The 27,724-nt window shown below is 42.3% G+C and overlaps 1 protein-coding gene across 1 annotated transcript; it reads left to right on the top strand.

Annotated features, from left to right (window-relative positions):
* The first annotated feature begins 513 nt into the window (after positions 1–513).
* LOC126157886 (uncharacterized) lies at positions 514–27,724 on the top strand. Its single transcript, XM_049916408.1, has 3 exons — positions 514–579; positions 18,194–18,442; positions 27,450–27,724. Exons 1-3 carry the CDS (start codon positions 522–524, stop codon positions 27,494–27,496), a joined length of 354 nt encoding a protein of 117 aa, XP_049772365.1. The 5' UTR covers positions 514–521; the 3' UTR covers positions 27,497–27,724.

The raw sequence follows: 27,724 nt of genomic DNA, 5'->3' as shown, positions 1-27,724 counted from the left end.
GAGAATATCGTAAACATTGCACATACATTTCATAATACCCGAAAAACGCACTTGAAAATGGGAATAATTTTCCGAAACGCATCTTGTAGGGACTCATAAAAGTAAATCGTGTGCCGTAGTAGCAGCGAAAGTTATTTTTATATACAAACCCTTTTTTTTTTACAGTCGCAGGTTTTCGGCAAGCATTTCTACTGGATAAAATAAAATACAATCCTCTTTATTGCCAATAGATGGCTGGCACAACGAAAACAAAAATTCTTCCTTGTAAACGGTCTCCCTCAGGAACGAAACCGAAACAGCAATGCTGCCTGTGACGCATGCACTCTGATTCCCCGCGCAAGACCGATGACGAGGGAAAGCAGACACAGGGAAGGTGAACGCCGTGCCTCACGCCACGGAATGGACCTATGACGTCACTGTTCTTCCCAGTTCCCGTTGGACGCAACCGGCGTGTTGTCCACATGTGTATTTATTCCGCGGCGACTCACACTGCGAAGCACTGTTCGAGCTTCCTCCTCACAATGCAGTCGAACCGACTCGCGGAGATGTGTCTGATGACGAGCATGGTTTTACTACTAGGTAAGTATTACTGCATTAAGATTTCTGTGCGACGTGTCTCCTTCATTCTTGATTAAATTTCGTCTTGTAGTAAGCCAATGATTGTGGTTTGCTGTAAATTTACTTAAGCCGTACTTCCGTGTACAGTAATATCTTACACGCGTTTAGATCGTCTTACTTCCCTTGCTGTACCTATTCACAAAACAAAAATGTTGTCGTGCTTCCCCATTGCTGCTGTCCGCTTCTCGTACAAGTCACCCCGTATTGCACGCAAAATCTGGTACCATTAAGAAAAAATTGAAGGACTTCACTTTTGTAGCCCCAGTAATTTTTCCCAAAAATTAAAGGACATTTCTCTTCGTTCAACATTGAATTAAATCCTCGTTTCTGCTTAAAGTACTTTCCCTTCCTTGTTCTTTTTATTTACTTTTTCTGTCCCTTTTTCCCTTCTTTCATTACTTACTTAGATAACCAACTGCTGTTCTCTCGGCAAAACAAAGAAACGTGAATTATTTCCAAGTTAGCCATGACTTTATGTAAATATGTGAAAGCATAAGGCATGTTAAATTACGGCTAGGTTAAGTAACGTGTATTGTAATTGATGTGTGATGCAATGTAAATGACTTTTTGAGTAATATCGGCAGGATAAAAAATAACGAACAGAAAAGTAATAATTTTGTTGGAGTGGCCATTTTCTGCATCAGTTATAAGTTTGAATGTATAAAAATAATTTATTTCATCGGAAATATCTGGCATGGCTTTTATGCCAAGTATGTTGGTATGACGATTGGAATATTATGTTGCTACTAGAGGAAAGCGTTTTACGGAGTAAAACCTGGGACGAAGTAGCGTAACAATGGCATACGAAATGTCAAACACTGGAACATAAAAATTAAGATAACTGCGATCTAATGGCACTTGTTATAAAAACTGGCTGATGCCTCCTAGACATTGTTTTAAGACATAGGATTTTTAATTTTTGTTTACCATAGCTGGAATGCTCGCAGGGAATTAGTGGAGATCTTGAAATTTAACAACATTCACGACGCTGTCTGGATCAGTCCCTTAATGCGTCTGTGTCGCAATCGAGAGGCCATGTTCAGGAACAGATATAAAGCGCTTAATGAACGGAGTCATTTTCGTAATCTGCGTTCGGAAACGCAAGCATTTTCTTGAATCATCTTGCAGAAGATAATGAAACTACAAAATCTACTATTTCAAAATCAGCGAAACCTTTTTAAGACTTAGTTGCCTATTGTCGATACTGAGGTAGGAATCTTGAGGACGAGACTGTACACTGATGTAATATTTCTAAATTAAGTTCTATTGAGTTGGTGGTTCAGTGGTAAATTGCCAGATTACGAATGGAAAGGTTTCAGCAACTGGCTGAGTCAATTTCAACAACGGAGGAAGGCAACTACAGACCACTAGAATGAGATCATAGTAAAGCTCTTGGCTGGGTTTTGCGCAGATGCCAAAATGACAAACGTTGACTCTCAACCAGCTTTGAAATATTTGTTTTTGGTGTCTTTCCTTCGCATGGACATACTTGGCGTAACATTAACTCTATATTTAAACGTTCATGTACTGCGTAAGCCAAAATGCCATGTCTGGAGTATTTCGTACTGTTATTAACCAGTAATAATCCTTCAGTGGCGTATAGAGTGCCTCTGTACGGGAGAAAATTTTTTCTTGTTCTTATAATCTCTATGCACGATACAAGGCGGAGACAGCACAACTTTAACACGATCCTGCTTGAATATCGATTCTCTAAATTTACGCAACAGGACTTCGCAAGAACATAGCTATGCTCCCAAAGACTCTCATTTAAATTCCGTTAGAATTCCTTTTAAATTTGATACGGGCTATACCGAGGCTCCAAACAATGGACTGTGCTAGTATGTCTTCACAAACTGTTGTACGTAGTTTAAAAGTATACTCACTCTCCCAGAAACCTCTCAGCACATCTTAAGGATTCAATTTGCCTTACCTACTTTAATTCCGTATGTTCCATTTCATATCACTTCATAATATTACCATTAGATATTTAAACGTTTCAACCGAAGCTTCCTGATTTTATTCCCCGATATTGCGGCCTCTCGGTCTCTGTGCTGCTATTTTCTGAGCAGAGGGTAAGATTTGCTTTTTTGTGAAATAATGTATACACACTGATAGCCCATTAAGAATATATAATGCGGGGCTTTTGTTCTGATGGGATTCCAAAGAAGTTCTGACACAGACTGAAATGATAAACATATTTATTATAATGTGAATATGTGTATACAAATGATGCTTTAGTTCATCAAAACTGTCTGATAGACCGAAAATGGTAGTAAAGAAAATGCGATTGACCTAGCAGTTGTCCTGTGTGTTTCATGCATACAAACAGTATTAGTCATAACTGAACTGCCTACACATCCTAGTGTACGTGAAGAAAAATAGCGTTTAATTGCACGAATAAATTCGGAAAAGGAACAAATAGTATCTTACACAGATACATGCGTGTGTGCAGATGTTTAATATAATGAACTGTCATAGCACTTAAATTTTAGAAGGGTTACGTCACTAACTTTATTTTTTGACAGTAGCTGCTGTCTCATAGTACTGGTGGATATGAGGCTCTAAAATAAATTAATTCAAATTTAAAAAATTTGGAGCAGTGAAAGACTTATTAAAACCCACGTTCGCTTTGTTATAAGCTGTATTTTGATTCTGAAAAAAGTTACGATAATGTTGGAAGCTGAAGAATGGCAAATTTCTTGTCAAACGTAAAAAAGAATCGGTAAACAGTGACTGGTTGACGTTTGTTCATAAATTAATTGCTGTCTCGTGGTTACATACTCAAATGAAACATTGACACAGATGTTATAACCAAAGGCTCATGAGTTTAGTAAGACAGTGGCCGCCTTTACAACTGACAGCTGTTCACTGTAGAAAGCTTACGGGATTGTGGGGCCTTGGAGTGTCTACAGGGTGGGCCATTGATAGTGACCGGGCCAAATATCTCAAGACATAAGCATCAAACGAAAAAACTACAAAGAACGAAACTCGTCTAGCTTGAAGGGGGAAACCAGATGGCGCTATGGACGGCCCGCTAGATGGCGCTGCCATAGGTCAAACGGATATCGGCTGCGTTTCTTAAATTGGAACCCCCATTTTTATTACACATTCGTGTAGTACGTAAAGAAATATGAATGTTTTAGTTGGACCACTTTCGTCGCTTTGTGATAGATGGCGCTGTAATAGAGCTTAACAGAATGGAGACAGGCTTCATTACTGAACGTGATTTGCTGTTCTAAGATTAGCTCCATATTGTTCATATTTAAATCCAGTGGAACTGATCTGTCACACCATTAAATATAAGTATCAGCAAGAAATATCCCTAATCTGTGGGAGGACACTCATGAAGCTGCTTAAAAGTACTTGTAACAGACTGGGCTAAAACGCATAAGAACGTCAAAAATGTTGAACAGGTTATAATGCTGTTTGTTTGCATTTGAAAGTGGTGACGCAGAACGTGACTAAGACAGTTGCATTCGGCGAATGGAAATGCAGCAGTGCATAGTGATGAAAGTGATGGAAACCACAATTTACTATAGAATTTCAGACGTAGTTTTAAAGTTAAAAATTTGTTCTGGGTACGATCTTTTCTTTTCCGAACTCTACTTGGTACTCGAAAATTGTGTGTTCTGCTTGATCTATATTATTCAGTGGAGCTTTGGATATAATTTTTTAGGTGACTGGAAGTAGACATATGCCTCGGTAATTGTTTGTCTCTGTCTTGTCACCCTCCTCGTGTAGCGGATGGATTATGCTTTGTTTCGAATCGTCCGATAGTTCTCTTTCTGTAATCTTTAATAGCCTCATAAATAGTTTCAGCTGCCCTCTTCCCTCTCAGCTTCGACATCTTAGCTAATATGCCGTCTTCACCTGACGCTCTGTTTTTTAGCTGGCCGATGTATCGTTCAGTTTGATGCAGTGATGATGTTCTGAATGTGGGTTTTCTTCTTGAGGTTGTCTAAAAATTAGTCTTTGTGTTGGCTCCTCGCAGTTTAGAAAATTTTTGAACTAATTAGCTAGTAGCTCCTAGTTGTCGATGTCGTTGGTAATCAGTTTGCCTGTTGAATCTTTGAAATGTAGGCTCGTTGACTTGTAACCTGTTATTTCTTCGTTGGAAACTTTCTTCGTGTTTTAGTCCTGTATGAAACTCCTCTATTTCCTCTAACCGTTTCATCATATTTCCGTTTTCTATTCGAATAATTTTTGACTACTGTTTTGATCTCTGTAAATGTATTCCAGTTTCTTTCTGCCGGTGTTTCATTTTTTCCACGCAGTTAGTCTACGCTCTATCGCTTCGTCACATATTATTCAAACACCCATGTTTTCTTCTTCGTTCTAGTTCTTTCATCATTTCTATCATTCTTCTGGTTTTATCCCAGTTTCTTATCTTCTATGCGTGAAGATTTTTGACGAATTCGTTCCTGTACTGACATTTTGTTAATTGTATGGCCTTTTTAATTTTGACGTTTGGCCTTTGATTGAAACTGGCTTTGATTTCTGTTAAAAAGTTGTGCTATTCATCTCTTGACACTTATATTCATGTTTTCTCTATGGGTTTGTTTGGTTATTACCAAATGATCCAGATTAGAGCCTAAATGTCTATTAGACCATCAGGTCTTCTCTCTCCTCGTCAATTTCTTGAGAAAGGTTGACATTAAGTCAAACTGGCTGCAGAAGTTGAGCCCATCTCAATTCTTATTGGTGCGTTTGTGTGCAGGAAAATTTCCTACTATTACCTAGTATTTCTCTTCTCTGCCAATCTGTCCACTGAAGTCTCCGAGTAGTTTTACTTTGTGCTTTGTGTTTTTTGATGTCTTATTTTCTAGTGTGTTCCAAAATTGTTAGATTTCTTCTGTTGTCGTTGTTGGTAGGTGCATGTGCGTTTATGATGGTATAGTCCTTGTTTGCAGATCTAACAGAGAGGAGAGATACTCGGTCTGATGGGGACGCGAAATTCGTTGTGGATTCTGTCAGATTTTGACCATGAAAGCTGTTCCACGCAGATACTTTGTTCATTCTTTGTGACCGGTTTTCCTTTACAGATCCTGTAGCCCTCTGTCAGATGTGTTTGATGTGTTTATAGGGCAATTTTTATTCTTTTTTCTTTCATTTTTCACACTTAGTCTCTCTGTAAAGCTTAACTAGATCAGATGCCTCTAGGCACTATGGGACTTAACATCTGAGGTCATCAGTTCCCTAGAGTTAGAACTACTTAAACCTAAGGACATCACACACATCCATGCCCGAGGCAGGATTCGAACCTGCAACCGTAGCAGCAGAGAAGTTCCGGACTGAAGAGCCTAGAACCGCTCGGCCACAAACTAGCACAGACAATTCATTTTTGTGCATACATACATATAGACAGGTAGCTTAGTATAGGAGAGGACACTCTCATGCACTAAGCTCTTAATTTGAGTTGTGATTGCACTTTACGTCCTCAATTATTTGTTGGCTGTATTTTCTCTCCTTTTATAATTTTACCCTCTAAAGCTATCTGTAGTAACAAGAACGTTATCCCCTGATACCTTAAACCCGTGTCCTGTCCCTTCATTTCAATGTTTTCCATATGTTCCTTTCTTCACCGATTCTGTGGAGAACAAACTGAATCATCTTGTCAGTCCACCTAATTTGGAACATCTTTCTGTGGCACCTCAAATTCTTAGTCATTTCTTTTCCGGTGTTCCCAGAGCACATGATTCACTACAATACAACGCTTTAACTTACATTCTCAGGAATTTTTCTCAGATGGTCACTGTTTAATACCAGCAGACTTCCCTTGGTCAGGTCCTACGTAACGACCCACCCCCACAATGTGGTCGTGGAGCAGACCGACGATATCTCTCACATTGGTGGAATGTCACCTTCTTTCGGCCCTTCGTGATAAGTATAGTCTTTCCGATTCCTTAAATTTAATATTAGCAGACTGTCTACGGATGGTTGAACTGGTCCTCAGTTTCCTCGGTGAAAGTGGTTATTATTTCCAGGTATAAGGTTCTACTTTAGTCTTGGAGCAGGGGCAATTTGGTTGTGGTTGGGACTACTTACAGCCTTCTCGGTCTGTGACCCCATGCACGCCCTCTCCCCTTTTTCAGTTTTTAGATTTGGTCTCATCTTTTATGCCTTTACTGTGTGTGTTTAATGATCATTATTTTATAATTTGACTCCTCTGACTGGATCCGTCCACTTTTAGTATACCTTCTTTCTTCTGTGACCCACTTCGGAATCGTGGGACTGATGATCTGGCAGTTTGGTCCCATAACCCCTCTCAATCAATCAATTCCCTTGGTCAGGAATACAGTATTAGCATGTGCTAGCCTTTCAAAGTCGTCTCTTCTTTGATCATCATAATTTGCTTCCAAGGTAGCGTCGATTGAAGCTTATCCTTAATCTAATTTCTGGTAATCCTATATACTTTCTTCTATCTAAAGTTTGTCCTTACAAGAGGACTCGCCTACAGATTTCGGCCAGTGAATGTGGCAGGAGCAGGAGCTCTTGATCGCCAAGCGTTTAGAAAAATTAAGTTTTTGGCGAGGTTTGGGCGACATAAGAGCCAATTGTTGGCGTAGTTCCAGACAGCGGATGGCGCAGTGGAAAGAGTATAGACTGACAATCCGAGGGTCGTGGAGTAGAGACCCTAAGCTTTCATTTTAAATTTTTACCTTTTTTATACTGCAAATAAACCGAAATAATGCACAACAAAACGTATTAATATGTTCGGAAAAGTCACGAAAGAGACAAAGGAAAATTTGGGAATTGCACATTTCCGAAAAGGGATTAAGACTCAGTCTTTACACATAAAATTACAGGAGTTATTTAACAGTTGATGGTTTACACGCCGCGGGCTGATATTTTCCGTACAAACAGCGGAGTCAATAAATTTTTCGCCGTCTTGTGAATTTCATAAACGCCTTATTTTTACGATTATGGGGCTGTTCAGATCTTCCTCTGCAGAAAGAATAGTCTCACTGTGTTGTCACAAGATTCTCGAAAAAATTCACGTTGCTCAGTCGAGAGCTAACAAGTGAATAAGCTCGGTAGCCGAAGCTAGCCAGCGTCGTCCCCAACGGCTGATGGGCCAGTATTACCTGCATCGGGGACCTATTGTTCGGGTGCGGTGTGATACTTCCCAAAAAATTAGTCACAATAAAGATGGAATAATAGATTGCATTGTACCTCAGAATACCATTTGTTCTGATGTGAGGTATAATCATAATGGCTTCAGCGTGAGTGAAAATGGTTTTCTTTAGTTCTGGGTTAAGATTTAAACAGACTCTAGGCTTAGCTGATTCTGCGCGCGTTGCTGTTGTTTTTACCGTTATGATGAAACCAAGGGCAGAGATAGCTGTAGGAAAGCGATAAGTGATGACTGACCGTGATAAAATGTAGCACAACACCATGAAATATGTCGCACTGAATAGCAAAAATACCAAGACTTCAAATAAGACAACTTAGATTGCAAGTTATATGAGGATGCAAAAAAGCATATGATATGCACGCTGATTGCGCATAATCATAACCTCACCGAACTCCCGCTTCCCGGCGGAGTTATGTTGCTGAAACATACAACTGTCCAGACAATTATTGATATTTAAGGTACATAGTCAATGACGAATAAGTCATTTTAACTCAATATCAAGATTATTCATGATTAGGTTAAAGAGAAACATGGCGTTCTCACTTGAAACTAGACAAATGAATGGAAGATGCATAGGTTTCTAAGGAATTTAGTTTGTTCCATATAAAAGGGCGAAATTAATCCATCGACTCTAATTCATAGAGATAGATACTTATCTCTGTATAGTACTTAAACGACAAATTTATTATGGCAACTGCCAAGGGCTGCTCGAAGTCAAAGTGAAACTAACGGTGTACGAAATTCTGTACGCATTAGTTACGCTCCCCCCTCCCCTTTTGGAAAGTCCTCGTGTACGCTGTAGTTACAAATCTTTCTTAGAAATTTATGTGCAATCCTAAACTTTCCTTTGTCATCCCTCTTAATCCCTTCTATGAAAATATTAAGATATAAGAGGCATTGAGCATTATTTCGGTTAGTTTGGAGTGTAAGTAATGTTAAATTTTAAGTTTCTATTGAGGGACTCGATCCCACTGTCTCAGATTACCATCCAGTTCTTTCCGGTGCGGCAGCGACTGTGGTACGTCACTGGAGGGAATTGGCACTACACTTGCGCACATGGGGAAGAGGCGATGAGCTCTGACGCCACGTTCAATCACATCCCAGATGTGTTCGATCGGGCTCAGATCTGGCGAGTTGGGGCCCCAGCACATAAACTGGAACTCACCACTGTGTTCCTCCAACCACTCCTGCTCATTGCTGGCCTTGGCGCATTATCTTGATGAAAAGTGCCACTGCTGTCGGGAAACATGATCGTCATGAGGGGCGTACGTGGTCTGCAACCAGTGCGAGATACTCCCTGGCTGTCGTGGTACCTTGCACCAGCCTTACTGGACCATGGATGCCCAAGCGAATGTTTCCAAGCCTAATGCAGCCGTGACCAGCGTTTCTCCGTTCGTCACTGCAGGTTCTCCTGGACGATGACAGATTCGTGTCCTCCCATAGGCCTGCTGAAAAAGGTATTGGGGTTCATCAGACTAAGCAAGGTTCTGCCAGTGCGCCAACGTCGGGTGCCGATGGTCACGTGGCCATTTCAGTCATAGTTGCCGATGTCGTGGTGTTACCGGGAGTCATAGGTCACCGGCTGCGCAGGCCAATCGTTAAGTGTGTTTCGTGCACTGTGTTCACACTTGTATTCTGTCAAGCATTCAAGTCTAATCTTAGTTATGTCATAGTATGCCACCTGTCCTGTTTCAGCAGTCTGGCCAGCCTACGACCTCAGACATCTGTAATGAAGGGTGGCCGCCCAACCCCACGGCGTCTGGACGTGGTTTCACCACCTGTTGAAGACACCACAGCACTCCTCGAACACACGAAGAGTCGCGCAGTTTCCGAAATGCTCTTGCCTAGCCTCCGGGCAATTACAATATGCCCTCGGTTAAACTCAGACCGAGCGTCTTCCCCATTCTAGACAGACAGCCCGCTCACAGATGCTACCTGCACTATGCGTGTGTTTGACTAGCAGTTCGCCTGAACGGGCTTATGTAGACAGTAGGTAGGTGGTCATAATGTTCTGGCTGATCAGTGTATGTCATAAATTTGTACTAAACTAGTGGCGGAGTGGGTGCGGTCCTCTTGTTCATCCGTGTTCTGTGCTGCGAAGTCTACAAAGCAACAGACCCTAAAACTACAAAAACCTAATACTAAAAGAAACAGAGAAAGGAAAATGTACCACTAAAAACCTATTAACCCCTCAATTAATTATCCAACTAAACGTAAAACTTGAGTGCAATCGGGAATAAACTTCTTTTTGTTCATTACGCTACGTCTAAATTGTAGAAGAAAGTTAACGGTACTAAACACGGACGGCCAATACTCCAGCCAGCAGCGACTAAGTAGCGCTGCTGCGCGGTCGTAGCAGACTGCATGGCGTGGGCTGGCGCAAGAAGTGAGAAGTGAAAGTTGGGCAAGGACTTTGCTCCGACAAGCGTTAACCGACCTTACGGGGTCTGTTGTGCTGACAGGCACCGTGTTGTCTCCTACTGTCATGCGGTGGCGATATTAAAGAGAACACAGCAAGTGTCCTAGCCCGATATACCAGAAACTTCGCTCACTGGAAAGGTCAAAATAAACGAACATCTCTCGGCTTATCCGTAGACACTCGACCATTTCTGAGAAAACGTTCACAAATGTTTGAGATACTTCTTCCCTTTTAGCGAGTACGTAATTAAACTGAAGTGATAGCAAAGTGGCTAGCGTTGCAGCTTCACACTTTTAGCTCTCATGTTAGAAACCATATTATGTTTCCATTTAGCCGGCCGGTGTGGTCGAGCGGTTCTAGGCGCTTGTCTGGAACCGCGCGACCGCTACGTTCGCAGGTTCGAATCCTGCCTCGGGCATGGATGTGTGTGATGTCCTTAGGTTAGTTAGGTTGAAGTAGTTCTAAGTTCTAGGGGACTGATGACCTCAGAAGTTAAGTCCCATAGTGCACAGAGCCATATTTCCATTTATCTACCCATGTCAATATTGAACGAATGTTTTTTAACGTATATTGAAATAACGTTGTCCTTACTCGTCTAATAGTGTGCTAAATGAATGAGAGCATAAATGAACGGAAAATTAAAAAGACTGTAACCCCTGGAAATAACGTCTCATAATAAATGCTTGATAGTTATTGAGAAACCCATTTGTAATTCTAAAATTAATATAATGCCCTTGTATCCCATAACTTAATAAGATGTTGTAGCCTTCTAAGGAAACGAATAGGTAAAAGACAAAACAAAAATAAAAACAATAATAGGGATTCGAAAATGGGACACGTAAGTGGGGGCGTGATGCAAGCCACTGTGCCACCAGTTGGACTGAGTTTAACGCGCATTAAAAGGCATCTTTCATATTTTGAACTCCTCTTCCACTGTGCGAAGGTTCTGGGAAATCGGGGTACAGTACTTGACGTGTTCTTCTCGTCAGTAGCTGCTACAGCACTGGCTATTTTTTGTTTCGCCTTCTCTGTTAACACACATCGATAAACTGAACACCGCGTGGACAGCTTTATCCAATACGCACATAAGTCCACTTTAAAAAAAAATTGTTCGTTCTGTTTTTTTCCTCGTTGTCAGATGTCGTATGATACAATAGTGGTATGAACTGATCTACACATAACAAGATATTACAAATTTTCCACAAAACTTCGAGCAAAATGCACCTGACGGCTGTTAAGAGATACACCTGGTATTTCCCCAGAGCGTAACATTTTGAAATGCAGAGTACCTGTAGTCTGCCATCGCTTAACGTTAAAATAATAGCGGAAAATTAGTAGCAACAATTAGGACTATATTGTGATGCACTATGGCTTCATTAATTATTGAGTTGTTGTTGTTGTTGTTGTTGTTGTTTTGTTCTTCAGTCCTGAGACTGGTTTGATGCATTTCTCCATGCTACTCTATCTTGTGCAAGCTTCATCATCGCCCAGTAGTTACTGCAGCCTACATACTTCTGAATCTGCTTAGTGTATTCGTCTCTTGGTCCCTCTACGATTTTTACCCTCCACGCTGCCCTCCAGTACTAAATTGGTGATGCTTTGATGCCTCAGAACATGTCCTATCAACCGATCCCTTCTTCTAGTTAAGTTGTGCCACAAACTCTTCTCCCCGATTCTATTCAATACCTCATTAGTTAGGTGATCTACCCGTCTAATCTTTAGCATTACTCTGTAGCACCCATTTCGGAAGCTTCGATTCTCTTCTTGTCCAAACTATTTATCGTCCATGTTTCACTTCCATACATGGCTACACTCCATACAAATACTTTCAGAAATGACTTCCTGACACTTAAATCTATACTCGATGTTAACAAATTTCTCTTCTTCAGAAACGCTTTCCTTGCCATTGCCAGTCTACATTTTATATCCTCTCTACTTCGACCATCATCAGTTATTTTGCTCCCCAAATAGCAAAACTCCTTTACTACTTTAAGTGTCTCATTTCCTAATCTAATTCCCTCAGCATCACCCGACTTAATTCGACTACATTCCATTATCCTCGTTTTGCTTTTGTTGATGTTATTGAGCGGTTAAAGACTATGAAATGAAATGCGGTTGTCACCAAATGGCAATATGGGAAGATGGCAGAGTCAGACTCGTATTTGTGGAAGCTAAAATATCTAGAAAGAATATCATTAGTGAATCCAGACTGGAGACATTTAGGGACTGCCGAGGCCCACCAGAGCCCTCTTGTGTGTATCTGGAAAGATCGTCACCACAAACTCACAATGTGAGAAGCCAGCAGACGAAGTTGAAAAGTGAAATCGGTTAAATTAGAGTTTAAAAGGAGCACCGAGTCTGAAATGAAGAATAATCATATCTGGCAAACGGTTTAGTAATATCGTTCAGATCGTACAGTGATGCATGCATGGAACGGATAAAGTTATACTGGTAGACTAGCGGATACTAGTGAGACGTCACTACGGCGAAGGATTATTTACATCTTTCTCGTATGGCCGTAACGGACCGCGCAGCTTCGTCCAGTGTTGCATCGAAATTGGCAAACTGCAACGAATGTGGACCTACCGAATTGTAGACGCAGGCATTTGTTGTGATCTATGCCTGACAGGTAACGAGAATTCAATTCGCCAGGAACCACAAGCGACTCACACGGGCGATAGACACGTGAATGCAGTATCCGACGTAGGTGCTGGTAACATTTTTGTTAGGGTCCACTTGCCATGAAGGGCAACAAAACGGAGCGTAGAATATCGACGTACCACTGTGCTATAAGGGTGCCGCAGATAACCAAAGGGTTCCTACTATGAAATGAAATGGCACCCTAAACAATCATTATGGCGGGCGATTGTCCAGCTAATACCCAACTGCTGTCTGAGGCAACTCCACACACATCTACGCTGGTCCTACTCCAGTCAATGAGATTGCAGGCTGGAGACGTATCAGGCGATGTTCTGGACAGTGGTGGGATACGACCCGACAACCTTCAGATGTTACGGCGTCCCATTTCTTTCATAGCAGGACCGCTATGATTCTCATGCGCGGTACTCATACAGCACAGCGCTACATCGGTGATATTCTACATTCCGTTCTGCTGCCCTTCATGGCAAGACTTCTGGCATTACAGTAAGCAAGAGAACTCCCGCCCGCAAACGACGAGAGTTTCTTCTACTTGTTTCGTGTTTTCAAACCCTAGTTTGGTCAGTAAGAACACTATGTTTATCAACTCCAAACGTTTGGAGCATTGTCGACGGAGTTCTCCAACCATCTCAGGTTTTTGACGATCTAAGGCGCTAATTGGACAGAATTTTGCTCTATCTCCCAGGGGAATATTAAACGACTCTATCAATCTATGCCAAGCCGAATAACTGCTTCCCTAAAGGCCATAGTTGGACCAGTGAGTTATTGACTCAGTGAAGCGTTCTCTCTTAAATAACTCATCTAATTTTTCTGAAATTGTAACAATTTCTGTTTCGTACGTCACATCTACAGAGTTCTATCCCATTTGGATAATTCCATTGTGGTGCGTCGTTTTTTGCCTGAATGTGTACTTAACTATTGCAATTACGAATAATTGAAACTGGAACTTTGGTTCAAATGGCTCTGAGCACTATGGAACTTAACTGCTGTGGTCATCAGTTCCCTAGAACTTAGAACTACTTAAACCTAACTAACCTAAGGACATCACACACATCCATGTCCGAGGCAGGATTCGAACCTGCGACCGTTGCGATCGCGCGGTTCGACTGTAGCGCCTAGAACCGCTCGGTCACCTGGCCGGCTAAACTGGAACTATCACATAGACAATGTTGTGAAGAAAGCAGACCAAAGCCTGCGATCGACAGAAAATGTAGAAAAAGCAATAGGTCTACTAAAGACTGCTTAGACTACGTCTTTCCGCCATCTTCGGTAGTATTGCTGTGCGGTGTGAGATCCAGACCTTATCGGGTTGACGGAGTACATCGTAAAAGTTCAAAAAAGAGCAAAGCGTTCCGTATTATCGTGAAACAGGTGAGTGCCACGGATGATACGCGAATTGGGGTCCCAATAATTAGAACAAAGTTTTCGTTGCGGCAGGATCTTCTCATGAAATTTCAATCAACTTTCTACCCACGGTGAACATATTTTGTCGGAGCCCCCAACATAGGGAGAAATGATCGTCATAATAGAATAAGAGGAAATCGGAGCTCGCACGGAAAGCTTTGTGTTCGTTTCTTCAAATGTGTGTGGAATCTTTTGAGACTTAACTTTGTCATCAGTCCCAAAGCTTACACACTACTTACGCTAAATTATCCTAAGGACACACACACACTCCCATGCCCGAGGTAGGACCAGCAGCATCGTCCATGACTGCAGCGCCCAAGAGAACTCGGCTAATCCCGCGCGGCTGTTGGTTTCTCCAGCGCACTGTCGGAGAGTGAAACGGTAAAGTAACTGAAAGTTGCCAAGAACTTAACTGTGAATTGCAGAGTCATAATGGAGATCTAGCCATTTAGTAAGGCAGATGGTTCCTTAACAAGAAAAAGATTTAAATTCAACTTTAATAGAAAGAGTTTGAAAGCAATTCAGTAAATAACAAAATATTTCTTAATATTTGAAGTGAACTTCCCGATGAAATTTCAGTGTTTTGATGATATGGAGAAGTAGAATTCAGTTTAGTGCGTACTTCTAAGCAACGTCAAGTAAGAAGGAAACGAGTTTCATGCCGTACGTACGGCTCTGTATTTATGTTAAAAGGTCTGTATGATATGTCATTTTATCCACTACACGATATTTACCAAATATTTGATACCTTCTCCAGCTAACTTCAATCACAAATACAAAAAAAGACGACTAATTGCTGCGAGTAGCTTTATTCCAACCGTTAACTAGTTGTTTAACAAGGTGACCGTTTTTGAGAGCTTGTATTGCTGTTTAGTAATCTTGTTTCCTGTATCAAAACGCCCTAGTTGCTTAATAAGTCCTGTAGATAAAATTTTTATTGAATACAAGGAATACTATACTACACATTCACCTGTGTAGACATTTGAATTTGATAAACAGCCACAGAAACTGAAAATTTTCTAAGACTTCTCATTCAGATAAAACGGACCATACTCTAGTTTCTGACGAGATCTGTTAACAGCAGACGTGGTCAAATGCAGCCGGGCAGGGCTGACGTAAACGCTGGCAGCTTGCCAGCAAGCTTAGGTCACAGGTTAGCTCGACGAAGCGAAAGAGCTTTCCCAGATTAACTGGGCAGGACTTGAAAGTTGTCACAGCAGGACGCGATGGGGATTCATTGGTGACTGGTGAAAACTAATACTGTTATATTATGAGCAATGTATTTGTTACATGTAAATACCAGACATTGTTACTTTTCAATTATGTACATTACGAGGGGCATTAATAAGTAATGCAATATATTTTTTCTCGAATAGTTTCTGGGGAACAAATGCGAGATTTGTTGTGGGACATCGTGGAGTATTTCCGCTTCAACCCTTATTTTTTGTCATCAGTCTTCTGACTGCCTGGTTTGATGTGGCCCGCCACGAATTCTTCTCCTGCGCCGATCTCTTCATCTGAATAGCATTTGTAACCTACGTCCTCAGTTATTTGCTGGACAGAAATTTTAATACTCCAATCTCTCTTCCTCTACAGTTTTTACCTTCTACAGTTCCCTCTAGCACCATGGAGGTTACTCCCTGATGCCTTAACAGATGTCCTAGCATACTCTACCATCTCCTCTTCAGTGTTTTCCACACATCCCTTTAATTTCCGCTTCTGCGCAGAACCTCTTCATTCCTTACCTTATCAGTCCATCTGATTTTAAACATTAGTTTGCAGCACCACATCTCAAATGCTTAGATTCTATCCTGTTTCGGTTTCCACACAGTCAGTTTAACTACATACAATGCTGTGCTCCAGACGTACATCCTCAGAAATTTCTTCCTTAAATAAAGGCCTATGTGTGATACTTCTCATGGCCAGGTATGCCCTTTTTGCCTGGGATTCTTGGCGGACGCTATTTGCACTAGAACGTATCTTTCCAGCTGATTCCGCATTCGTAGTACCAGCTGTGACAGCGGCAAGACTGATGACAAGCAAGTACCAGGAGTACCGGTATGAAATTAGCGTTTTTTGTGAAAATGAAACACTAATTTTGAATTGAAAAGTAAAAACATTTTATTCAAAGTACTGACCATTGCTTTCTATACTTTTTGACCACCTTTCTGGCAATTTGTGGAAACCACACCAAAAGAAATGTTCCTCTTTTGAAGCAAACAAATCAGACACGCAATGTTAGACTTCTTCGTAGGAATCGAAGTGTTCCTCAGCCATTGGGTGTCCCATTGATAAAAACAAATGGTAGTCGGAAGGGGCCAAGTCTGGTGAATACGGCGGGTGGGGTAGCAGCTCCCAGCCAAGTGTTTTGATTGTATCCTGAGCCAGTTTTGCTTTGCGTTCAGGTGCATTGTTGTGTAAAAAATTACTTTGCCATGTCTTCTGGCCCATTCTGATCTTTTTTCGGTCAATGCATAGTTCAAATTCATAATTTGTTGTCTGTAGCGATTAGTATTCAGTTTCACCCGGTTTTAGAAGCTCATGATACACCACACTTTTCTGATCGCACCAAACACAGAGCATTGTCTTCTTGCCGAATCGATCTGGTTTTGCATACGATGTTGATGGTTGTCCCGGATTAATCCATGGTTTTTCCCGTTTAGGATTCTTATAATAAATCCATTTTTCATCGCCAGTAACAATTCCATGCAAAGTTGATTTTCTTTCATGTCTTTGAAGGAAAATTTGACAAATGGTTTTTCGGTTTTTCATCTTTCATTCAGTTCATGTGGCACCCATTTTCCACACTCTTTCACATAGCTTTCAAACTGTCAGAAACTGTTCATTGTGCAACATTCAGCATTGCTGCCATTTGCTTCCGACTCAAAGTATCATCTTCATCCAATATTGCTTGCAATTCGGCGTCATCGAACTTTTTTGGTGGTCTTCCACGTTCTTCATTTCTTAGATCAAAATCATTATTTCTGAACCGTTGAAACCATCTTTTGCATGTTGCTACTGATAGAGCATGATCACCATATGCCTCGACAAGCATTCGATGCGACTCTGCAGCACTTTTTTCAAATGAAAACAAAAGTTAATGCTTTCCGCAAATCATCACTTTCTGGTACAAAATTAAACATTAACAGGATGAAAACATGTTTGTTCCACGACTTGATGTATACTAAATATCTTTGACAGATGTCATACCAACCAAACAAAAGAAAATAAGGCTCGTTAACAACAAATGTTCCCTATCGACACATTTGTATCTTAACGCTCATTTCATACCGGTGCACCTGGTACTCAGGATGTTCGCTGCCAGCGTACTGTACGGGTGCCCATTGCGCGAAATATCCAGTTTTAGCAACTCTGATTGAGATGGACGTAGTAGATCGACAGGAAATTTTAAGAAATTTTAAAGTCGGCCGGCTGGCTGGCCCACAGATCATTTTTCACGATAAAACGTAATGATATGGAAATGAGTCATTTTACATTCATATTTCAAATTTAGTTGTCCATACGGTTGCATTCTGAACATTTCAAATATTTAAGAAATTTAAGATTCCTAGGCGACAACGAGGAATGGAATGGCTGTGTGGTTAGTTCATAACATGCTGTTCTCCACTTTGCACAATAGGCTGAATTTGAAATTGGTGCCTTTTGGAACAGTGTCTCACGCTGATGTAAGCAAAGAATTTCCTCGAGTTTGCAGCTACATAACGTAGTTTACTTTTGAATGCACCTCGGCCATTACCAGGTGGCGGCGGACTCTTCCGAAAGCTTGTAGAAGGCGAATATTAAGTTCAAATTTGGAGTTTCGTCAGGATGGAACTGAGCTCGTTAGAGCCCGGCTGCCCCTCCTGCAGCTGGCTGGTGAATTTCTAAAAGTGAGAGACAGGGAGTATTCTCAGTATTGGTTGTAAATAGTGGTAGTGAGCAGAGTAATCTATCCGCAGCCACCCTGCATGCTGAGGCGGCGGCGCGACCGCTGCTGCTGGGTGTGTTCGCGAACCGGCCTCAAGAGTCGACGTCGGAGCCCTCGTCGCAGCCTCCCCCGCCGCCCCCGCTGCCCAGCACGGACGAGGCGGCCGCGGTGGGCGGCTGCCGCTGTCCTGCCACGTTGCAGTACGACCCCGTCTGCGGCACAGACAACCAGACCTACAACAGCCTCCAGCTGCTGCTCTGCGCGCAGCGCTGTGGACGCGGTGAGCAGCTCATCCTCACTTCCCTTGCTCACTCCTATAGTTTTACTTAATTGGCACTAAGTACAATCTTCAAAATTCTCGTGGTAGCAGGGACTGACAAGGGACTGTACGAACTTTGCTCAGCAATTTTTCCTCCTGACAGCCTAGGGCACGACTTTTTTTTTTCTTTATTGAATTTAGATTCTCTCCCGAAGGGGGCGGGCTGGCAGCAGCTTAGTATGCCGCTCTTGAGCCTACAGACTTTGTTTTAAAAAATACATAATAAAGAAACGGACGACAAAATCGGAGGCAAAGGGTAACATGGCGAAAAAATCGTGGAACTTAAAACAGAGAACAAAGGGATGATGCTAATAAAATACATATGAAGCAGACAGGTAAAATAGACAAGTAAAAAACACGGCGACAGTCTGGTTTCTGTTCGCAAAAGACATAAAATTCACACCCAGCGACAGCAGGGTTTCTGTTCGCAACACGGGAAAAGACGAAACAACGCTGAACAGTCACTGGAACACTGCACTAAAATAAGACATACCACAGCCGAGAGCAGGAGGGGGAAACTGGTCAGATGACAGGAAAGTAAAAAAGGTGGGGGGGGGGAAGGTGAGGAAAAGCGAAAGGGGGAGGGGGGCAAGGAGCCAATGGAGGATGAGGGCCCATAAGAGGGGTGGGGGGTGCTGGGCAGAAATGACAGGGAGTGGGGAAGGCAGTGGACGGGAAGACAAAAGGACTCATGGGGGGGGGGAGGAGGAGAGAAGGGAGGTAGGGAGAGGTTAGGCTGGGAGAAACACAGGATGGAAGGGGGGAAAGGACGGAGGAAAGGGGGAGGGTAAGGATCAGGGCTGATAGGAGGGATAAATGTAGGGAGATGGCATCATCTGGGAGGGGGAGTTGATGGAAGCCACCTTGGGAAAGGAGATGAAGAGTGTAGAGATGGAGGGTAGGGGGGACACAACAGTGAACACGTGGCAGGGGGCGGGGATGGGAGAGGAGAGGAGAGGAGCAACAGGAGGTGAGGGGATCAAGGCGGCGGGAGGTGTAGAGTATCGGATATGTTTGAGGAATAGGAGCAGATGGGGGGGGAAAGGAATGAGGTCAGAGGATCTGCGTGGGGGACGGGAGGAGTATATGGAAGGCGAGGCGGAGTGCATGACGTTCAAGGATCTGGAGGGACATGTAGAATTTGGGGGGGGGGGGGCGAAGGCATATACCCAGGTGGGACTGGCATAAGAGAGGATGGGACGGATTAAGGATTTGTAGGTGTGCAGCCCCCATGTCCGGCCAGAGAGTAGTTTGGAGTCTGAGATGGTTGTGGGCTTTGGATCGGATGGAGTGGAGATGAGGGATCCAGGTGAGGTGATGGACAATGCTGAGGCCAAGGTAGGTGATGGTAGGGGTGAGGCGGATAGGGCACGACTAGAACTTCGGCATATGTAAACGGGAAGGTGCGGATCTTGTTTTCGAGATAATAAAGTTTGAACAACTAAGGCGTGTTTATATTCCTTGTAGAGTCGCTCGTATTAAGAGTTCACAGACTAGAGTAAACCCGAGGTCACTGGATAGAATCTCGTAGACGGTGCCTTTTATTCCCACGTAATCCCAACATATTTATACTGATGTGACAAACGTCATGGGATACAGAGTTGCATGTACACAGATGGCGGTAGTATCAAGTACACAGGCTATAATAAGGCAGTGTATTGGAGGAGCTGTCATTTGTGCTCAGGTGATTCGTGTGCAAAGGTTTCCGACGTGACTGTCGCCATGCGACGGGAATTAACACTCTGAATGTGGAATAATGATTGGATCTAGAACTATGGGACTTTCGATTTGGGGAATCGTTAGGAATTTAAATATTCAGAGGTCCACAGTGACAAGTGTGCTGAGAATACTAAATTTTAGACATTACCTGTCAGCACAAACAAGTGGCTGACGACATTCACTTAACGACCGAGGGCAGCGGCGTTTGCGCAGTTATCCGTGCAGACACACACAAGCAAAACTGTGAAATAACGGCAGAAATCAAAGTTGAACGTACGACGAAAGTGTCCGTTGGGACAGGGCGGCGAAATTTGGTGTTAATGGGCTATTACGAGAGACAGACGCGAGTGCCTTTGCTAACAGCACATTGCCTGCACAGCCTCTCCTGGGCTCGTGGCCATATTGGTTGGGTCCTTGACTGGAAAACTGTGGCCTGGACTCAGCCAGATTTCAGCTGGTAGGAGCTCTGATGGTAAGGCTAGTGTGTGGCGCAGACCCCACGAAGCCATGGGCCCAGGTGTTCAACAAGGCACCGTGCAAGCTGGTGATGGGTCCATAATGGTGTGGGCTGTGTTTACATGGAATGGACTGGGGTCTCTGATCAAAGTAAACCGACCATTGGCTGAAAATGGTCATGTTCGGCTATTTGGAGACCATTTGCAGCCGTTCTCGGGCGTAAAGTTCAGAAACGACTATGAAATTTTATGGATGACAATGCGTCATATCACTGAGCCATAACTGTTCCCAGTCGGTTTGAAGAACATCGTGGACAGTTTGAGCGAATGACATGGCCACTCAGATCGATAGACATGAATCCCATCGAACAGTTATAGGACATAATAGAGGGGCCCTTCCGTGCACAAAATCCTGCACCGGCGACACTTTAGCAATTATGAAGGGCTACAGAGGCGGCATTGCTCAGTATTTCTGCATGGTACTTCAAATGGTATACGGGGTGACAATTATTGAAGTGTAGGATAAAAATAAATTACAAACTACTACCCTTTATTCAACATATAAAAGACTACAGATATTCCGATATAGGTAATGACATTGTAACCTCCCAACAGTAAAAAAAATAACTATAGCATTCATTCACATTCAGCGTAACACAGTTAAAAATACCTCCCAACAGTAAAAAATAGTTATATCATTTACTTTCAGTATAACCTACCAACAGATAAATTCCGTAACCTACAAATAATAAAATGTGACTAACCTCTCAATAAAAGTGAGACTCACTTATAACCTTTCAATAATTGACTGTGAATTTAAACTGGTAAATTTTGGACGTCAGCAGTGCTGCGTCATGGCTCTGAAAGATCACTCATTAAATTGAAAACTCTTACCTCAATAAGGTCTCTGGATAACGCATATATATCTGCTCCTATAAGAAATTTTTCTGGCTCAGCCCAGTGCAATGCTGGCCGATAGATTTAGCATGTATAAAAAGAAACAACTGATTTTTCTTCACAATCGGGATGACCATGGGTTGGAGAAATTAGTAAATTTTTTAAAATTGAGATGAATGATTGTCAAAAGTTAATTTTTTATTAGAAAGATTATTATTATTTAGAGATTTTTAACATTTTACATGAGGCTTGATATAACAATAGTACATATGCGCGAGTCTGATTTTACCTTATATAACATCGCTCAGGCACTGCCATCGCACCCCACGACCGGCCCAGCCAACTCGACACACCATACTCTTCGTTGCTGCTGCTGCTGCTGCTGCTGCTGCTGCTACTTCTTCTACTTCTACTACTACTTACTACTAGTACCGCCACACACTGCTCTTACTGCAGCCAACATTGCTGGTCTGAGATTCTCTTATAGATTCTCTTACAGCAGGCAGCGCGTGAGCAATCCATCGAAATTACATCTGCTCGAGTGCGCTAGCAACAAATTCCTTAGCCATGGACCTCTTACAACATGTTAGATATGCCTGCCATCATTGGCGATGATGTGACACAGACGAATAGCTAAATTCTGCATGACCCGTTGAATTCGCTGAATATCGATGCTGTCGATGATCACCAGATTGGCTGTTTTCAGCTCAGCAATGGTTTTGAGGTTATTGTTGTACACCTTCTTAATATAGCCCCACAAAAAGCAGTTGCATGTGTTCAGATTCGGAGAATATGGCGGCCAACTGAGGCTCATGCCAGTGGGTTCTGGGTGCCCCAGAGCCAGGAAGCGGTCCCTAAAGTTCTCCAGAACATCACACTCTCCTGATTCGATGGGGGTTGATTGCTGTCTTTCATGAACCACAGCTTGTCGAAATAGGAGTCTCTTTTGATAATGGGGATGAAATCATCTTCCAAAATCTTCACTTACCGTTCGGTGCTCGCTGTGCCATCAAGGAATATCGCACCGATTATTCCGTGAGCGGATATTGCACACCAGTCACCCGTTTAGGGTGAAGAGATTTCTCGATCGCGAAATGCAGATCCTCAGTCGGATTTTGGTTATTGACGAACCCATCCAAATGAAAGTGGGATTCGTCGCAAAACCAAAGCGTACAGCGCATAGTAATTCCTATCACCCCTTGCAGTCAACAGTACAGTTTGAACGTCCTGTCGCAAACCATTCAGGAGCTATGACGATTTTATTTCATATAGTTCAATAACTGTCACCATGTGTTAAGTGTATGCCACGTCGACTTGCTACACTATGCCGGGAGAAAGGAGATAGGACACTATGTATTAATCATCGTTTTCAAACTCCAGTTTGTTGGGTGTGTTGTACAAGCGCTCGCCATCTCCTTCTGTCTTCATACATCTTCTGTTCCACGACATCTTCCCATTTGTGTCCTTTCTCCTCCACATCTGTTCTTAGTCTCTCTCCACTGTTTTCTTGGTTCTTACCACGCTGTTCAGGTTGAAATACTTCTTGGCGGGGCTTTTGCTGTTCATTCTCATTGCTTGCCCATACCACTGAAGCAAGCGTTTCTTTGACACTGGAAATAGGAAGCTCAATACCAGCAACTTTTTTGTTCACTTCATTCCTGATTTTGTCCTTTCTGGTTGTTTGAGTTATGGTTCTGACAAATCTCATTTGTGTTGCATGAATTCTGCTGAGGTCTTTGTTTAGTAGGGTACATGTTTCTAAACCTTATGTAAACTGGAAGAGCAGTTGAACGGAATGGACAGTGTCTTGAAAGGAGGATATAAAATGAACATCAACAAAAGCAAAACGAGGATAATGGAATGTAGTCGATTTAAGTCGGGTGATGCTGAGGGAATTAGATTAGGAAATGAGACACTGAATGTAGTAAGAGTTTTGCTATTTGGGGAGCAAAATAACTGATGATGGTCGAAGTAGGGAGGATATAAAATTTAGACTGGCAATGGCAAGGAAAACGTTTCTGAAGAAGAGAAATTTAACATCGAGTATAGATTTGAGTCAGGAAGCCGTTTCTGAAAGTATTTGTATGGAGTGTTGCCATGTATGAATGTGAAACATGAACGATAATTAGTTTGAACAAGAAGAGAATAGAAGCTTTCGAAATGTGGTGCTACAGAAGAATGCTGAAGATTAGATGGGTAGATCATATAACTAATGAGGTATTGAATAGAATTGGGGAGGAGTTTGTGGCACAACTTGATTAGAAGAAGGGATCGGTTGGTAGAACATGTTCTGAGGCATCAAGGGATCACAAATTTAATATTGGAGGGCAGCGTGGAGGGTAAAAATCGTAGAGGAAGGCCAAGAGATGAATACATTTAACAGATACAGAAGGATGTGGGTTGCCGTAGGTACTGGGAGATGAAGCTTGCACAGGATAGAGTAGCATGGAGAGCTGCATCAAACCAGTCTAAAGACTGAAGACGACGACGACGACAACGACAACATGTAAACACTGGTACGAAATAGATGTGGTACATGATCGCTTTTGCTTTTCGTGGCATTTTATCGTCCCGGAGAAGTTTCCTGATTTGACTGTAACAAATGGATGCTTTTTGTGTCTTGCTGAGTACTTCCTGCTTAATGGTGTTTTCGTTAGAGATCATGCTACCTAGGTGTTTGAAATGGGGAAACATTCTACTTTGACTCCTCCTGGAAATATGACTGAGACTTTCCTTGTTTGTTGAGTGTCATTTCTACGGTCTGTTTTATTTATTTCTATGCTATTGGCATTTCAGAAAAATAGTTTGAAACGTACAGGTATGTGCATGCGCAGGGGAACATACTCGAACAGGATCATGCCGTTAAATAGTAGTGTACTCAATAATTCCGCTAATATTCTAACGTACCTCCACTACTTCTACTGGCTATTGATGGCCAAGACTTGCCATCAGTACGTAGAAGTGATAATTTGCGCAATGGATATTTTAACGCTAGTGAAGTCGCCCTGACACTTGTACGTCCCCCAGTAGGATTAAGTTATTCTCGTTTATTATGTAAACTGTCATGCGATAACCTACCCGTTTCCTAGTCTTATCCTGTGGAAACTATAGAATGTCAGGATAAGCCGACAAAATCCAGTCCCCTTTTAACGAATAAGTTATCAAATGTTCACGAGAGACAAGGTTTATTGGTACAGGAAAATGCTATCTAATAAACGATAAATGCCGTGATTTTAACACATTTATTCATCATAAAAACAATTTAAATGATTACAATTCTCAGGTTCTCCCTGTATTAATACTGACCCCTTAGACTGTCTGGCTCTGCCCTATAATGTACTCGCCATCTGTGATTAGGAATGGAATATCTGACATCCCCGTGTACTAAGTAGCAAGAAGGAATTAAGATCTCAATGAGCAAAGTGAAACCTCAGAGCAGACCGGAGTGGAACACTTGATTCACCAATGCAAATAAAATTTCCTACACGCCGGTGCATAAGCAAGATCACCGTAATGATCAGAAGCTATAACCGCAGAACTTCTCGCCTCAACGAGATAATAGCAAAATTGAACTTCACCAAAATTACAGCCGAAGACGTCAGTCGACTGCCGTGGACCTCAGAGGACTGTCCTACTCCTCGACCTCACAACGACTCCCTTTTTATTTCTCTCCCCTTTTCGCTGCTCAGTCTTCTTCCCCCCCCCCCCCCCCCACCCGCCACCCTTCAATTTTGGCTGGCGAATCGTCTTTCAGGAAGGCGCACGTTTCTGAACGCTGACCAATCGCAGTTTAGAATCCAGATCGAAGTTTCTGGAAGTTCTTCCCATGTCCGTAGGAAAGTAAGCGAATACCTCCTGCCATGTTGCTGACTGACCAGGCCGTTTTTTCACCCCTGCATTCCGGCCACGTGTTACCTTTTTGCAGGTGGTAGAGCTCACGCACGGGTTCCGGGATTAGCGCCGGAAACATCTGTGCCATCCTATTGTCCGAAGGAATGTGTGAGCTTCCTGTGTCCTTCCGTTCTACCACGAGTTTCACAGCTCTGCTTGTTCCCCAGTCACCCAGCATGTAGATATTATACACTAAATTAAGTGTACTAGACGATGTCAATCACATGCATGTTTTTAATGAACGAGCACAAACCTGTCTTTTCTATAATTGAAGGGGCTCACGTCGTATTGGACGTAAACGCTGTTTGTAAGCTGTAAAATAACGCCACCTTACAATATTGCATGGAAGGTCAAAATTATTGACGGCATTCCTCGTAAACTTAGGATAGTATTTACTCTTAATGGCTTTGTTCCCTTGAATAACCTGACCTGTCACTTTTTATGTTATTTTACATGGAGCATATTAAAGAATGAAAACGTCGCCACCTTTTTAAGGACATAATGACGATTTCAAGATGTAAAAAAGTTCGTTTTCATTTATAGTAGTACTATCTAGGTACTGTTTCCTATATTTCAAATTGTTTTTCTAAACTAGGTGTAAACGTAGATATTTCTGCTACTGCATAAATCACGTAAGACTGCCCTGTATTTTTTTTGGTCATCAGTCTGACTGGTTTGATGCGGCCCGCCACGAATTCCTTTCCTGTGCTAACCTCTTCATCTCAGAGTAGCACTTGCAACCTACGTCCTCAATTATTTGCTTGACGTATTCCAATCTCTGTCTTCCTCTACAGTTTTTGCCCTCTACAGCTCCCTCTAGTACCATGGAAGTCATTCCCTCATGTCTTAGCAGATGTCCTATCATCCTGTCCCTTCTCCTTATCAGTGTTTTCCACATATTCCTTTCCTCTCCTCATTCCTTACCTTATCAGTCCACCTAATTTTCAACATTCGTCTATAGCACCACATCTCAAATGCTTAGATTCTCTTCTGTTCCGGTTTTCCCACAGTCCATGTTTCACTACCATACAATGCTGTACTCCAGACGTACATCCTCAGAAATTTCTTCCTCAAATTAAGGCCGGTATTTGATATTAGTAGACTTCTCTTGGCCAGAAATGCCTTTTTTGCCATAGCGAGTCTGCTTTTGATGTCCTCGTTGCTCCGTCCGTCGTTGGTTATTTTACTGCCTAGGTAGCAGAATTCCTTAACTTCATTGACTTCGTGACCATCAATCCTGATGTTAAGTTTCTCGCTGTTCTCATTTCTACTACTTCTCATTACCTTCGTCTTTCTCCGATTTACTCTCAAACCATACCGTGTACTCATTAGACTGTTCATTCCGTTCAGCAGATCATTTAATTCTTCACTTTCACTCAGGATAGCAATGTCATCAGCGAATCGTATCTTTGATATTCTTTCACCTTGTATATTAATTCCACTCCTGAACCTTTCTTTTATTTCCATCATTGCTTCCTCGATGTACAGATTGAAGAGTAGGGGTGAAAGGCTACAGCCTTGTCTTACATCCTTCTTAATACGAGCACTTCGTTCTTGATCGTCCACTCTTATAATTCCCTCTTGGTTGTTGTACATATTGTATATGACCCGTCTCTCCCTATAGCTTACCCCTACTTTTTTCAGAATCTCGAACAGCTTGCACCATTTTATATTGTCGAACGCTTTTTCCAGGTCGACAAATCCTATGAAAGTGTTGATTTTTCTGTAGCCTTGCTTCCATTATTAGCCATAACGTCAGAATTGCCTCTCTCGTCCCTTTACTTTTCCTAAAGCCAAACTGATCGTCACCTAGCGCATTCTCAACTTTCTTTTCCATTCTTCTGTATATTATTCTTGTAAGCAGCTTCGATGCATGAGCTGTTAAGCTGATTGTGCGATAATTCTCGCACTTGTCAGCTCTTGCCGTGTATTAAACGCTGAGAAAATATGAAAAACATTTTATTTTTCTTCTGCATGAATTAACTTCTTCGGCTTTTGTATTTCAGATGTAGAAGTGAGCTTCAAAGGAAGGTGCTCGCCACTTGCTGGCTAGCTGCAGTCCGACCAGAAGTCACGTGGTGGGAGCGTCCGGTAAACAAATACATGCAGCGTCAATCTTCAGTTGTGCAACAGTACCGTCGCTACTACGTCTAATCAGCATGTGTTTGTTGTAAAATTGTTTCTCTGGGAATTTTACGTTTTTTGGTGTAACTGACGCACGTATTTATCACATCAGAGCATTTGTTTTTATGATGTAATTGGTGTTAAAGATGACCTAAGG

This window comes from Schistocerca cancellata, chromosome 1, assembly GCF_023864275.1.
Source record: "Schistocerca cancellata isolate TAMUIC-IGC-003103 chromosome 1, iqSchCanc2.1, whole genome shotgun sequence".
Taxonomy (NCBI): domain Eukaryota; kingdom Metazoa; phylum Arthropoda; class Insecta; order Orthoptera; family Acrididae; genus Schistocerca; species Schistocerca cancellata.
The sequence above is the reverse complement of the archived record's forward strand: the minus strand, read 5'-3'. Positions and strand labels throughout refer to the sequence as shown.

What these genes read in the sequence shown, in the direction of transcription:
- LOC126157886 (XM_049916408.1), top strand. Translation starts at nt 522, where the DNA reads ATGCAGTCGAACCGACTCGCGGAGATGTGTCTGATGACGAGCATGGTT. An exon ending in GAGCATGGTTTTACTACTAG is followed by an intron (nt 580 to 18,193) that starts GTAAGTATTACT and finishes ATCTATCCGCAG; the next exon opens with CCACCCTGCATGCTGAGGCG. An exon ending in CGCGCAGCGCTGTGGACGCG is followed by an intron (nt 18,443 to 27,449) that starts GTGAGCAGCTCA and finishes TTTGTATTTCAG; the next exon opens with ATGTAGAAGTGAGCTTCAAA.